A 13,572-nucleotide genomic window follows, 5' to 3' on the forward strand; every position below is an offset into this window, starting at 1 on the left:
TTAGTGTTAGGACTGGTCAGCCTGGTGTTAAGATAATGTGACTGGGTGGGAAATGATTCTGCATGTCTGCAGCAAGATGTCCAAGTGCTAGACATCACTAAAACCTGCCACACTCCATACATTGTAGTGGTATGACTTAAATTATTAAAGCTGCGTAAAAATCAAAATCACAAATCACTAATTACCAATCTGCCTAACCTATAATTATGATAAAATGTCAGTACCAACAGCTAGCATTCAGTTTACTTTTGCTTGTTTCAGGCTTAATTTCAGTTTAATTTTAGGTTTTAAAGCATTTTTAAAAAATTTGTTTTAACTCTAGAAAAGTTTGGAAAAAATATGTGGCAGAAAAACAAATGAAAAAAGCAGTATCTGACACGTGCCATTTTTCAATTCAAATTTTGGGTTTTTAATTCCGATTTGAGAAAATACTTTGATTAGTTTTCTGTATGCTGTTTATTTTATGATATACTATATTGTGCCTTTTCCCTGTTCCAGCTGTTTACCTCTTGTACGCTAAACTGGAGGAAGACTTTGGTCTTGCTCGGCATGCGATGGCTGTATATGATCGTGCTACTCGTGCGGTGTTACCAGAGGAACAACATGAGGTAAAGCATGTATACGTGTGCATCCAGATCTTTGGAAATTCTTATATGGTATAGAATAATTTACAAAAACCAAGAGAAGACCAATTTTTCTTGTTAGTACCTATTGTTATTGTTTTGTTTTATAATAGGTTGGAATGACAAAACAACACACACACACACACACATGCACACACAGCCAATGTGCATATACCTATACCTGTTTATTCTTCAGAATGTTTTCACGGATGTAAAATATTTCCGATGCACCCATACACATTCAGAGCTATCAACGTTACTTCAATAATGTGCTGAGTACAAGACATTCCATTGAAAGGTCATATTCTTACTAGAGATATCCTTTTTGAATCCATCAGGTAGAAACAATAACATGAGTTCTTCACTTTCTAAAATTACTATACTTTGTGAATATCTTGCACTTGGGGCAAGGATGAACCATACTGATTTCAGGGTTAAAAGTTCAAATGTTAAGATCACTGAATGACAAAAGGAAAATGAAGGGTTTCTGCACAAGAACTTAAGTTTTCCACCATCTGTAGTTTCCAAACATTGTCTGTGACTTGTTCTTGGAGTTAGGAAGAACCTGTCAGTTTTGGGCTCAAAAAATTGCATTTTGAGAGTACATGCACATTAAATCTCATTGCTTTTTGAGAATACATGAGCATTAAATGAGTGCATTTTGAGAATACATGAGCATTAAATGAGTGCATTTTGAGAATACATGAGCATTAAATGAGTGCATTTTGAGAGTGTATGAGCATTAAATCTGAGTGCATTTTGAGAATACATGAGTATTAAATGAGTGCATTTTGAGAATACATGAGTATTAAATGAATGCATTTTGAGAGTGTATGATCATTAAATCTGAGTGCATTTTGAGAATACATGAATGTTAAATGAGTGCATTTTGAGAATATATGAGCATTAAATTAGTGCATTTTGAGATTGTATGATCATTAAATCTGAGTGCATTTTGAGAATATATGAGCATTAAATGAGTGCATTTTGAGAGTGTATGATCATTAAATCTGAGTGCATTTTGAGAATATATGAGCATTAAATATGAACTCTGGTATATGCCTACTTACTACTTTTACCTACTCTCATCCTGCCTGTTGTGCAAAGAAAGGAGATCAAGAAATAATGTATTGGCATACATCCTTCCAGCATGAAGTGAATTGGAATATTTATAAATTTAATTGTAATACAATGAATTGATTATATTTGTGGTTTTGTGAAAACTCTTGTCAACAGCACTAAACTGTTGGATTAAAGAAAGTGTTGTTATTATGACATTGTTTGTTGTGTCATTAAATTAACAACCACAAAATCCATTAAAATTTTTACACTGTGAAAATTGGTACCTCTCAGTAAGAGTGAATTCACAGTATTTTGTTAAACTGGATAACATTATGTGAATGAATGTTATCATTTATTTTTTGCTTAAGATGTAGTTTTAATCTATCTTCCTGATAGCGTTTAAAATTCTACTATAGTCTGTGTCTGGTCCATTATCATCACTGACCTCCAGTCTTTGAATCTCAAGTCCATCATACCCCACCTCTTTGATTCTCAGGTCCATTATCATACCCCACCTCCAGTCTTTGAAACTATTTACCTGGCACAGTTACAGTCTAACAGAGGATCATTTAATCCCTTCATAACTTACAAATTTCAAACAAAACCTTGTTCCATCAGTGCAAACTTTTAATTTGGAAAAAGAGTGTCCTCAACAGCAGGAGCAGTTGTAAAGAAATGCTGTTTCAAGTAGGGTTGTGAAACAGATGCTCATGCAGGTAAAAGTAAAAGTTGGTACATCTTTATCCAGCATGCAGGAGACCACCAATCTATGACCAACAGGACTGCTCTGGTGGCCTAGTGGTTAGAGCATCTGCCTCGGATGCGGGAGGTTGCAGGTTCAAACCCCAGCTAAGTCATACCAAAGACTTATAAAAATAGTACTGATCGGCCTGGTGTCAGTATAATGTGTCTGGGTGGGACATCATTCAACATGTCTGCATCACGATGTCCAAGTGCTATACGTCACTATAAATTGCCACATTGCAGAAATCATAGCGATATGACTGAAAAGTTGTTACAGCTATGTTAAAAGTCCAGATCACACATACACACATACACACACACACACACACTATGACCAGTAAACATCAAATAAAGGGTATAAAACTTAAGTAATAAAAATCTCTGAATCATAAAAAATGTAGACTTTATACATTTTTATAACATACCACACATTCCAAAATAATGCAGTCTGAATAAAAAAAATGGCTTTATATTATTTTTGTAAAATTCATAATTACATATCATTTGAAATGTCAGTGTTTTGACTACATTTAAAAGAGTATGTAATTTAAACATTATTATTATTATTATTATTATTATTTTAGAAGACAAAGATATACAGAATGAAAGCAATAATTAAATTATTCAGATGATAGTTATTTCTCTACCAGATCAATGATATACACGCAAAAAATAATGGCTAATATTTTTATATTAATTTTAAAATTAAGAAATTTAATCAGATTATAAAATAAATAAATTTAATCATGATAATTTTTGTTTTTCAGATGCTTACACTTATATCTTAGAATTATTTGTTTTGTATTTTCAGTAACAACAACAATATAATAATAATAATGTTTACATATTGTTTTTTAAGTTAATCAAATTGCTGGTATTATAAATGCCATCTAAATATGAAATAAAAATATTTCTTCTTCAAATACATTACCCAATCATAATGCCTTAGGAAAACTACCACTACCTCACAAATCGCGGGCCATCTCTTTTATGGGGCACCGGGTGGCTGAGTGTTCTAAAGCACTCTCCGTTACGGATCACTGCCATCTCACCTCTGTCTGCGCCAGTTCGAGTCTCGGATTCAGCCAGTGTGGGTATGTGAGAAAGCTTGCCGGTAGCTTCTCGTGGGTCGGTAGTTCTTTCCAGGGTTCTTCCTCCACCATTAATACTGGCCGCCATGTATAGCCTATCGTGTGCTGAGAAATGGCGTTAAACCCCACAACAACAACAACCTCACAAATCCAACCCTCCTAGATACAACTTTGGCTAAAGGGAGCTAAAAGTTGTCTGCTGACCCATGTGGTGGTCAGGCAGAGTGATCTCCTCTTCCCTATAAGACTTGGCAGCAATGTATAAGGATATTTCAGTTATTACTTCCACTCGTGCGACACAACACACTTTTTTCACAAGAGACCTCGTCATCCATTTTCATCTTAGAAGCATACCTGCTTTCAGTTGGAGGAGTCCTTTCGCTTCAAGGAAAGTATACTACATCTCTATTTCCAACTTTTCTCTCACTTTTGCCGACATTCGTTCATATATGTCATATGTATATATATTAGAGCTCTTCATCACTTGGCGCCAGTAGCTTCTCGTGGGTCGGTGGTTCTTCCCTGGGTTTTTCAGGGTTCTTCCTCCACCATTAATACTGGCCGCCATGTATAGCCTATCGTGTGCTGAAAAATGGCGTTAAACACTACAACAACAACAACAACATCATCACTTGGCCATTCTTTCCCCACTGGATAGCTCCGGACTGCATTAATTACTTGTGCAAGTTTCTTATTCTTTTCTGTTTTATCGGTATATTCCCGCTTCCGGTACATACAGATGGACATTCTTTGCACTGCATTTTTAGCACTCTGGCACCATGCTGCCATGAGCTCATTGTATACTTGTACTAGTTGTACTAGTATAGGCCATCTCTGAGCCTTCCTACAGGTAGTATTATCTGTATATTGTTATTACTTTGATATATATATATATATATATATATATATAAACTTTATTGTTTTTTCTGCTATTTTAACCTAGGCAGTCTTAGTATCCTTGACCTCTTCAGGATTGGCTTAAATTTGTCTGCTATCACATATCATTCCAGGTAACCTTCTTTTGTCAGCTCTGCACCTAAAAGTTGGCAGGGCTAGGCCCCTCATGTTTGTATTTTATGCTCATTATACTTACAGGTTTGAACTATGGGCTCCTCTCAACTGCCTCCTCCCACTAAAAAATGACACCGTCTCCAATCCGCCCTTTCCAGACATCCTGGTAGGAGGAAGGCTTCTTTTCTTTGCTGCCGAATGGGACAAAATTTGCCACAATGATACCTAAACCCAACCAGTGGTTCACAAGGGACTCTGCATCATGTTTCACTCTCCTCCAGGGCTGTCCACAGTTCTGACTTTCACCCAACGTCCCATTGGATCCACTCAAAGCCACCACATTACAGCAGGAAATAGACAACCTTCATCTGAAAAGGGCAGTAGAACTTGTCTGAAACACTCTCTCTGGTATTTTATTCCAGACTCTTATCAGTTCCAAAGGCAAACAGCACTCTGCTCCCATTCATCGACCTCAGCACCCTCAATCGCTTCATTCATGCTCCTTGGTTCTCAATGAAAACACCACAGTGCATTATACATGCCATCTAAGAGGGAGACTTTGCCATAAGTGTGGACTTAAAAGATGCAAACCTCCATGTCTCAATTCACCAGGCTTCCAGGAAGTTCCTGCAGTTCGTCTACAACGACGTGGTTTACCAATTCAGGGCTCTACCATTCAGTCTCAATAGCAGCCCCTGGGTCTTCACTCGTCATGGTATATGTCCTGACCATTTCTATGGCGGCAACATCAAACTACCTGGATGACATCCTGCAAAAACATCAGGTGGGTTCTATTTTACATCACAACATGGTAACCCTTGTCACATCATTTACCAGTCTGGACTTTCTTGTCAACGAGGACAGATCCAACCTAGTACCCTCCCAATATTTTGTTCATCTCGATATGGAGTTTAGTATACAGGAAATCTTGCTTCATCTCCCTCAGGATCTTGCATTGAAAATCTGCAACAAGGTGGCTTCTTTACTCTTGAGGAGTTTACTCAATGCGGCAGTGGACCTCCTCGCCCTAGGTCACCTTTTTATGCGCCCATTACAAAAGCTTCTTCTCTCTCAATGGAAATCCAAAGTTTTCCCACTGGACCAACTTTTAACCATTTGCTCACAACTGAGGCACCATCTGCAGTCTTGGGGCAACTTTTCTTGGCTCATAGCGGGTATACCTCTGCACTTACCACTGCCTGAGATTACAATTTGTACCAGCGCCAGCATGGATGGCTGGGGAGCCCACCTTCTACCATCATTTCAAGAAACCAGCAGTGCATGGTCTCCCAATGAGTGACTGCTGCACATCAGTCTCTGGAAATGATGGCCATTGTGAAACCCTTTCACTGGTGGCAGGAACGCCTCTCTGGCAAGGGTGTCCTGATTCTGTCCAAAAACTCTGCAGTAGTTACTTGTCTTAAATAGATGGGAGGAACCAAGTCCCTAGACATTTGCATCATGGTGTGGGACTTTCTAAATTTGTGTTGTCAACAACAAATCCACAAGTTTATCATATACTAGGACACCTCAAAGTTTTAGCCAACTTGTCACGAAACAATCAACTCATTCAGACGGAATGGTCTCTTCATCCCTTGGTTTTCACCCAAGTCTGTACCCAATGGGACTGACCACTGGTGGATCTATTTGCTGCAAGGTCAAATACCAAACTCCCAACCTTTTTCCCTCCCATCCTGGATCCAAAAGCATGGGCAATCGATGCCCTATCCTTGGATTGGAACAAGCTGAATGCATATGCCTACCCTCCAACACTGCTGATTCTTCCTCATCACCCCACTCTGGTAGGAGAAATTGTGGATCAACAATCTTGTCAATCTTGTATCAGAAACCCCACAGAAGATTTAGGTCTTCCCTCATCTACTCAAACAACCATGGCGGCAATTGTTTCCTGGAGCACCTGAACCTGCACGTCTTGATCATATCAGACAGGCGCTCAGACTTAAACAATTCTTGCAACCAGTCATGGAGAGAATCGGTCAGGCATGACAGCCCTCACTCTAAAAGCGTATGAAGGCAAATGGCACATTTTCACCCATTGGTGCACAACCAAACATATTTTACCTCAACAAGCGTTGTTACCACAGATAGCTAATTTCTAAATTAGCTCCAAGTATGATCAAAGGCTACTGCTCCATGATAGCTGACACCTTTTGTCATGGATGCAAAGATATTGGACAAAACAAGGATTTATCAGACCACTTGCAAACTTTGAGTATACAAGACCTAAAATGTTTACCCTCTGCCCAAAGTGAAACCTATCTTGGGTATTAACCTGACTGAACAAGACCCCCTTTGAACCAATTGCACAGGCATTTCTGATGCACCATTCCTACAAGACCCACTTCCTTGTGGCCTTGGCGATGGCAGGCAGAATTAATGAAATACATGCCCTGTCTGTGGACCCCAGGTACCTACAGTTCCAACAAGAAGATCAATTTTATTCATGATGGCTTCCTTGTTTTGTCATGAAACTTCTGTCTCACCTGAACAAATCAACTGAAGGCCACTTAAAAAGACCTAGTCAGATCTTTGAAGTGGTACGCTAATCGAACAGAGCCGGTGCATTGAGGGAGATCATGCCTTTTTCTACCTCTTAAGTCGGAACAGGATGATATATCAGCTCAGACTATCTCATCCTGGATCAAGTGGGTTATTCACTCATTGTACAGGGAAATAACCCTGGCTCAAGTGAACTTATTACGAATCTTGGCTCATGAGGTTAAGGCAGTTACCGCCAGCCTAGCATTGGAATGAAACTGTTCTCTAACCGATATCATTCAGGGAGTTGGATGGAGATTGGAGTCCACATTCTCTAGCTTATATCTCAGAGATCTATCATCCCAAAAAGCCCAATTCAGTCTGGTGGGACCTATCTTTGCAGCTCAACAGGTCACACTTCCAGATCGATCAACAGCTTCTTAAAAATGTGACTTCACGACTTCCACTGGATTTGCAGTGGAAAATTTTCCCTTTTGAAGCTGTGCCCCAACAGATGGAGTCCCCGCCATCGGGTTACCTAGAAGATGTCTTTCTTACCTTAGAGTACCAGGTCTTATTTCTGGGGTAAAGGGATGTACCTCCCTCCACCTCTTACCTATTCTTCTAAGTTATTATGATTGCATAATGTATTTGAAGAAGAAAATTTTTCTTAGTAAAATGTTTCTTCGAAAACACTTACCCAATCATAATAAACATACACCCTCCCAGCCTCCCTGCAGGTACATCCATAGGGAGAGTGCCTACCACTCCAGTAATAACTGAAATATCCTTACACATTGCTGCCAAGTCTTAAAGTGCCCGACCATCACATAGGTCAACAGACAACTTTTAGCTCCCTTTAGCTAAAAGTAGTATCTCGGGGGGCTGGATTTGCAAGGTAGTGGTAGTTCTCCTAAAGTATTATGATTGGGTAACATATTTTCGAAGAAACATAGTTTACTAAGAAAAGTTGATTTCTATGGTTTAGACACTTCTGTTCATTATAGTGGAATGTTTAGCACATAATATAAAAATGAATTGTCTTTACAGTATAGTTCTCCATCAAAGCTGTGTACCTTACAATAAAACTATCAGCTATTATTTACAATATTATTTCTGCTTTTAGTTGTGTTCTTCATTGATTTGTTAAAAATATTGTCATCTGAATATTTTAACAATTACTTTAAATGTAGTCAAATCACTAACATTTTAAATGGAACTTAATTATGAATTTTACAAAAATTATTATGAAGTCATTTTTATGCATGATAATGTCTATATTGTACTTAAATTACGTTTTTATGATTCGGAGAATTTTTTACTGTTATCTAATTAGTTATAGTTGTTGTTATTTTGCATGTGTGTACAGTATAGATGTACTATTATTTTTACCTGTATGAGCTTCCGCATCAAAGCCATACACCTTATGATGTGTATTAGGCTGCTCCTTATTCTGAATGGCATTTCTTTAACATTGGACTCACCTGTTTAGATTGTAACAGTTGGAAGAGAAGACTTGGTGTATGATTCATAATGGACCAGAGGCAGACTAAAATGGCGGATAATTAACACCTAGTCTTTCATTGAAGATGTATATATGTACATATAAATATTCACAGATTTTTTAATAGTTTTTGACAGTTCTATAATATCTGTTGTTTTATTGAAAACACTAATTGACACATTTTCTCTAATTACCAGATGTTTAACATCTACATCAAGAGAGCAGCAGAGATCTATGGAGTGACATACACACGACCTATCTATGAAAAAGCCATAGAAGTCCTCAGCAATGATCAAGCCAGGTTTGATTAATATCTTCTTTGATCAAGAATATACTCAAGTTCAGACTCTGACTAGTACTGCATTACTATATTTATGACTAGTGCTGCATTACTATTTATGACTAGTACTGCATTACTATATTTATGACTGGTACCTGCATTACTATATTTATGACTAGTACTGCATTACTGTATTTATGACTGGTACCTGCATTACTATATTTATAACTAGTACATGCATTACTATATTTATGACTAGTGCTGCATTACTATTTATGACTAGTACTGCATTACTATATTTATGACTGGTACCTGCATTACTATATTTATGACTAGTACTGCATTACTGTATTTATGACTAGTACTGCATTACTATATGTATGACTAGTACCTGCATTACTATATTTATGACTAGTACCTGCATTACTATATTTACGACTAGTACTGCATTACTATATTTATGACTAGTACTGCATTACTATTTATGACTAGTGCTGCATTACTATATTTATGACTAGTACCTGCATTACTATATTTATGACTAGTGCTGCATTACTATTTATGACTAGTACCTGCATTACTATATTTATGACTAGTACATGCATTACTATATTTACTAGTACTGCATTACTATTTATGACTAGTACAAGCATTACTATATTTATGACTAGTACATGCATTACTATATTTATGACTAGTACATGCATTACTATATTTATAACTAGTACATGCATTACTATATTATGACTAGTACTGCATTACTATTTATGACTAGTACATGCATTACTATATTTATGACTGGTACCTGCATTACTATATTATGACTAGTACTGCATTACTATTTATGACTAGTACATGCATTGCTATATTTATGACTAGTACATGCATTACTGTATTATGACTAGTGCTGCATTACCATCTTTATGACTGGTACTGCATTACCATCTTGATGACTAGTACTGCATTACTATATTTACAACAAGTACTTCATTACTATCTTTGTGACTAGTATTTGCATTACTATATTTATGACTATTACTGCATTACCATCTTGATGACTAGTACAGCATTACTATATTTACAACAAGTACTTCATTACTATCTTTGTGACTAGTATTTGCATTACTATATTTATGACTTGTAGTGCATTTTTACTGTTTATGACTTGTACTGCATTGCAATGTTTTTGACTAGTACTGCATTACTATATTTACAGTTAGTACTGCATTACTATATTTGTGACTAGATTCTGCATTACAGTCTTTGTTTCTTTATGTTATCTTCCCTCTCTAATTCCCTTAATTCAAACAGCTTTGACAGTCTTAAAATGCCTGTCAGTTTGAATGATGCTTTTAAATTTACAGTAGGGTTCTGACATGTTCCTTTGATCGAGAGAAGTACATAACAAGGAGAAAAAAACAGGTTGCCTTACAATCTATAACTTTTAAATGTCTGTTAAAATTAAATTCACGTAAAAAGTTTATTTTCATGTCAGATCAAATGATTTTCTTTTACGTTGACAACAACATTTTCTCTATTTTAAGCGCATTTGCACTATTTCAGCCTTGGAATATAGTTAAATATGAAGCACATTATTACAGAGTTATGGCCCTTTTATGATTCATAAGGTAAAACTTATTCTAGTTTTCATTGCTTAAACCTACTAAATATTGGGATTATTTGATCACACTTGAATTGCTCTTATAATTTATGTCCCTGCCTCTGTAAATATGGTCTGCATTCACCTTGCAGATATATATCAGTTTGGGCAAAGACATCAATGAAGAAAAGTGTCGGGGAGTGATTTAGGTTAATAAAACAATCCTTTGTCCATTTATTGAGATGAACATTATGAATTGTCAACACTAAAAGCCTAGTAGTCATGGACATCTTGGGTTGTCAATTTTTACCTGACCCAAAGGTACAAGATTAAGCCCATATGGGACAGCAGTCTATCACAGATTCCAATCTATCCCGTCCCCAGTATCTGAAACTGTGTGGTACATTGCCAGCAAAAATGGCCATGGAAGGACTTAAGACTTCCTCATTTTGAATCTAGACTGACAACCACTGAAGTAAAATGGTAGATTATATTAATTTAGCATTAATGTTTTGATTGATAAGACATTGACCAGATTATATCTGCTGTCATCCGCACGTGCTTATTTACCTCAATCAGCAGGTAGTGACAACACAGTTTTGAAACAATGTGGATTTTTTAATTTTCAGACAACCAAAAGTTTATCTTTTTTACTGTGCAAGCAAGAACCATAAACCTTTATTTTTGTCTAAAGAGACATTTTTTGTGACCTGTGAATTTTCCATCATTTTAACAAACAGTTACGATTCAGAATGAACCCAAGCTGTACTCAGTCAACATACAAGTATAGAATTATAGGTAAAGGATATTTCTAAGTTATTTCATCAAAAAAGAACAAAACAGAAGCGTTTCTTTTCATACATTAACAAGCAACCCATGAATCTAACTTACTTTTCTATGAATGAGGTGTGAATGCCTTTGTCACCTGCCACCTTTGTTTGGCCTTTGTTATTTTCCCACTATGAACCACATGTGATTATCCTGCTTTTCTTACCAGGGACATTTGCTGTTACAACTTTGGCATTTAAACCACTGCCATTGTTTAACTGGCTTCAGTGCACTAGGTGATAAAAACATTATAATTAAGTTGATTTTCTCAGGTTGGCCTCACAAATCAAATACTTGTACCAATTAAATGTTGTAACAAAGAGCATTATAATAAACACTTGTTTAGAATATACAGTAAATAGGAATTTGGCGCGGAAAATTAAACTCAGACATTTTCACAGGAAACATTGTATCCAAAAAAGTAATAAACAATATTTACTATATCTAGCTACATGATAGTTTATCTTGATACATGATACTGTATCTTGATACATAATACTGTATCTTAATAAATGATACTGTATCGTGATACATGATACTGTATCTTGATACACAATACAGCATCTTAATAAATGATACTGTATCTTGATACATAATACTGCATCTTGATACATGATACTGTATCTTGATACATAATACTGTATCTTAATAAATGATACTGTATCTTGATACATGATACTGTATCTTGATACATGATACTGTATCTTAATACAGCATCTTGATACATCATACTGCATCTTTATACATGATACTGTGTCTTGATACATGATAGTGTATCTTGATACATGATACTGTATCTACATGATACTGTCTTAATACATGATACTGTATCTTGATACATGATACTGTCTTAATACATGATACAGCATCTTGATACATGATACTGTATCTTGATACATGATACTGTATCTTGAGACACAATACAGCATCTTGATACATGATACTGTATCTTGATACATGATACTGTCTTAATACATGATACTGCATCTTGATACATGATGTGTCTTGATACATGATACTGTATCTTGATACATGATACTGTATCTTGATGCATAATACTGTATCTTAATACATGATACAGCATCTTGATACATGATACTGTATCTTGATACATGATACTGTGTCAATACATGATACTGCATCTTGATACATGATACTGTGTCTTGATACATGATACTGTATCTTGATACATGATACTGTATCTTGATACATGATACTGTATCTTGATGTATAATACTGTATCTTAATACATGATACTGTATCTTGATACATGATATGATACATGATACTGTATCTTGATGCATAATACTGTATCTTAATACATGATACTGCATATTGATACATGATACTGTATCTTGATACATGATACAGCAAAAAACTATGCACATCATATATCTTAATCATAGGTTCCAATTCAATATAATTATTTTTTCTTCAGAGAAATGTGCTTGCGATTCGCAGATCTGGAGCGAAAACTGGGAGAGATTGATCGTGCTCGTGCGGTATATGCTCATTGTTCACAGATTTGTGACCCCAGGGTGAGTTTTAGTCCTGGCTACCATTGTAGTGTAAGAAAGGGGTAATAATTTAACATGAGAATTTTCTTGATATATCTGGAATTCTGTTTTTATAATTCTTGCCCCAAGACCTTTAAGACATTGCTCAACAACCTCAGAGTGTAAAATTCTGACATTGATTTATCAGGTATTTTTATCAGAAACCTCTGCTCTGTTTTGTTGGTGTGAGATGTCAAATTTAAATGTTTTATCCATGAACAATTTAGATTTGGTCATAGTAATGTGTGTATATGGATATGTGTTTCCATGGTTACTTGGATTACTCTGCTGCTTTCAAAAGGAGCTAAATGTTAAATGAATGAATATTACAAGGGCATGTGGGAACAGAACATATGTTTAAAGGGCAGGTGTTAAAGAACATGCATTAAAAGAGCATGTGATAAATGAGCACATGTTAAAATAAGAATTGTTAAAGAGCATGTTAAACAAACTTGTGTTGAAAGAATGTTTGTTTAAAGAAAATGCTATAGGAATGTGTTAAATAAGCACATGTTTAAAGAACGTGTTAAATGAACTTGTTTAAAAAGAACATTTGTTAAAAGAAGGTGTGTTTAACAAACAATTTGTTGTTGGTTTGGGTTTTGGGCTTAATGCCATTTCTCAGTAACATAGGCTATACATGGCAGCCAGTATAATTGGTGGAGGAAGAACCCAGAAAAACCCCAGTAAGAACCACTGACCCATGAGAAACTACTGTCAGCTTTCTCACATACCCACATTGGCAGAACCCAAGACTCAAAACCACACGGACAG

At 36.0% G+C, this 13,572-nt stretch overlaps 1 protein-coding gene across 1 annotated transcript in view; it reads left to right on the forward strand.

Moving 5' to 3' along the window:
* Positions 1 to 13,572, forward strand: part of LOC149777748 (pre-mRNA-splicing factor SYF1-like) — a 68,795-nt gene that overhangs the window by 45,984 nt on the left and 9,239 nt on the right. Inside the window, exons 17-19 of the mRNA XM_089938796.1 lie at positions 499 to 608; positions 8,732 to 8,835; positions 12,681 to 12,780. Coding sequence (XP_089794922.1) covers positions 499 to 608; positions 8,732 to 8,835; positions 12,681 to 12,780 — 314 coding nt within the window. The remainder of the gene's footprint in view (positions 1 to 498; positions 609 to 8,731; positions 8,836 to 12,680; positions 12,781 to 13,572) is intronic.

The sequence above is a fragment of the Sinohyriopsis cumingii genome, chromosome 17 (assembly GCF_028554795.1).
Source record: "Sinohyriopsis cumingii isolate HCF-2022 chromosome 17, ASM2855479v2, whole genome shotgun sequence".
Taxonomy (NCBI): domain Eukaryota; kingdom Metazoa; phylum Mollusca; class Bivalvia; order Unionida; family Unionidae; genus Sinohyriopsis; species Sinohyriopsis cumingii.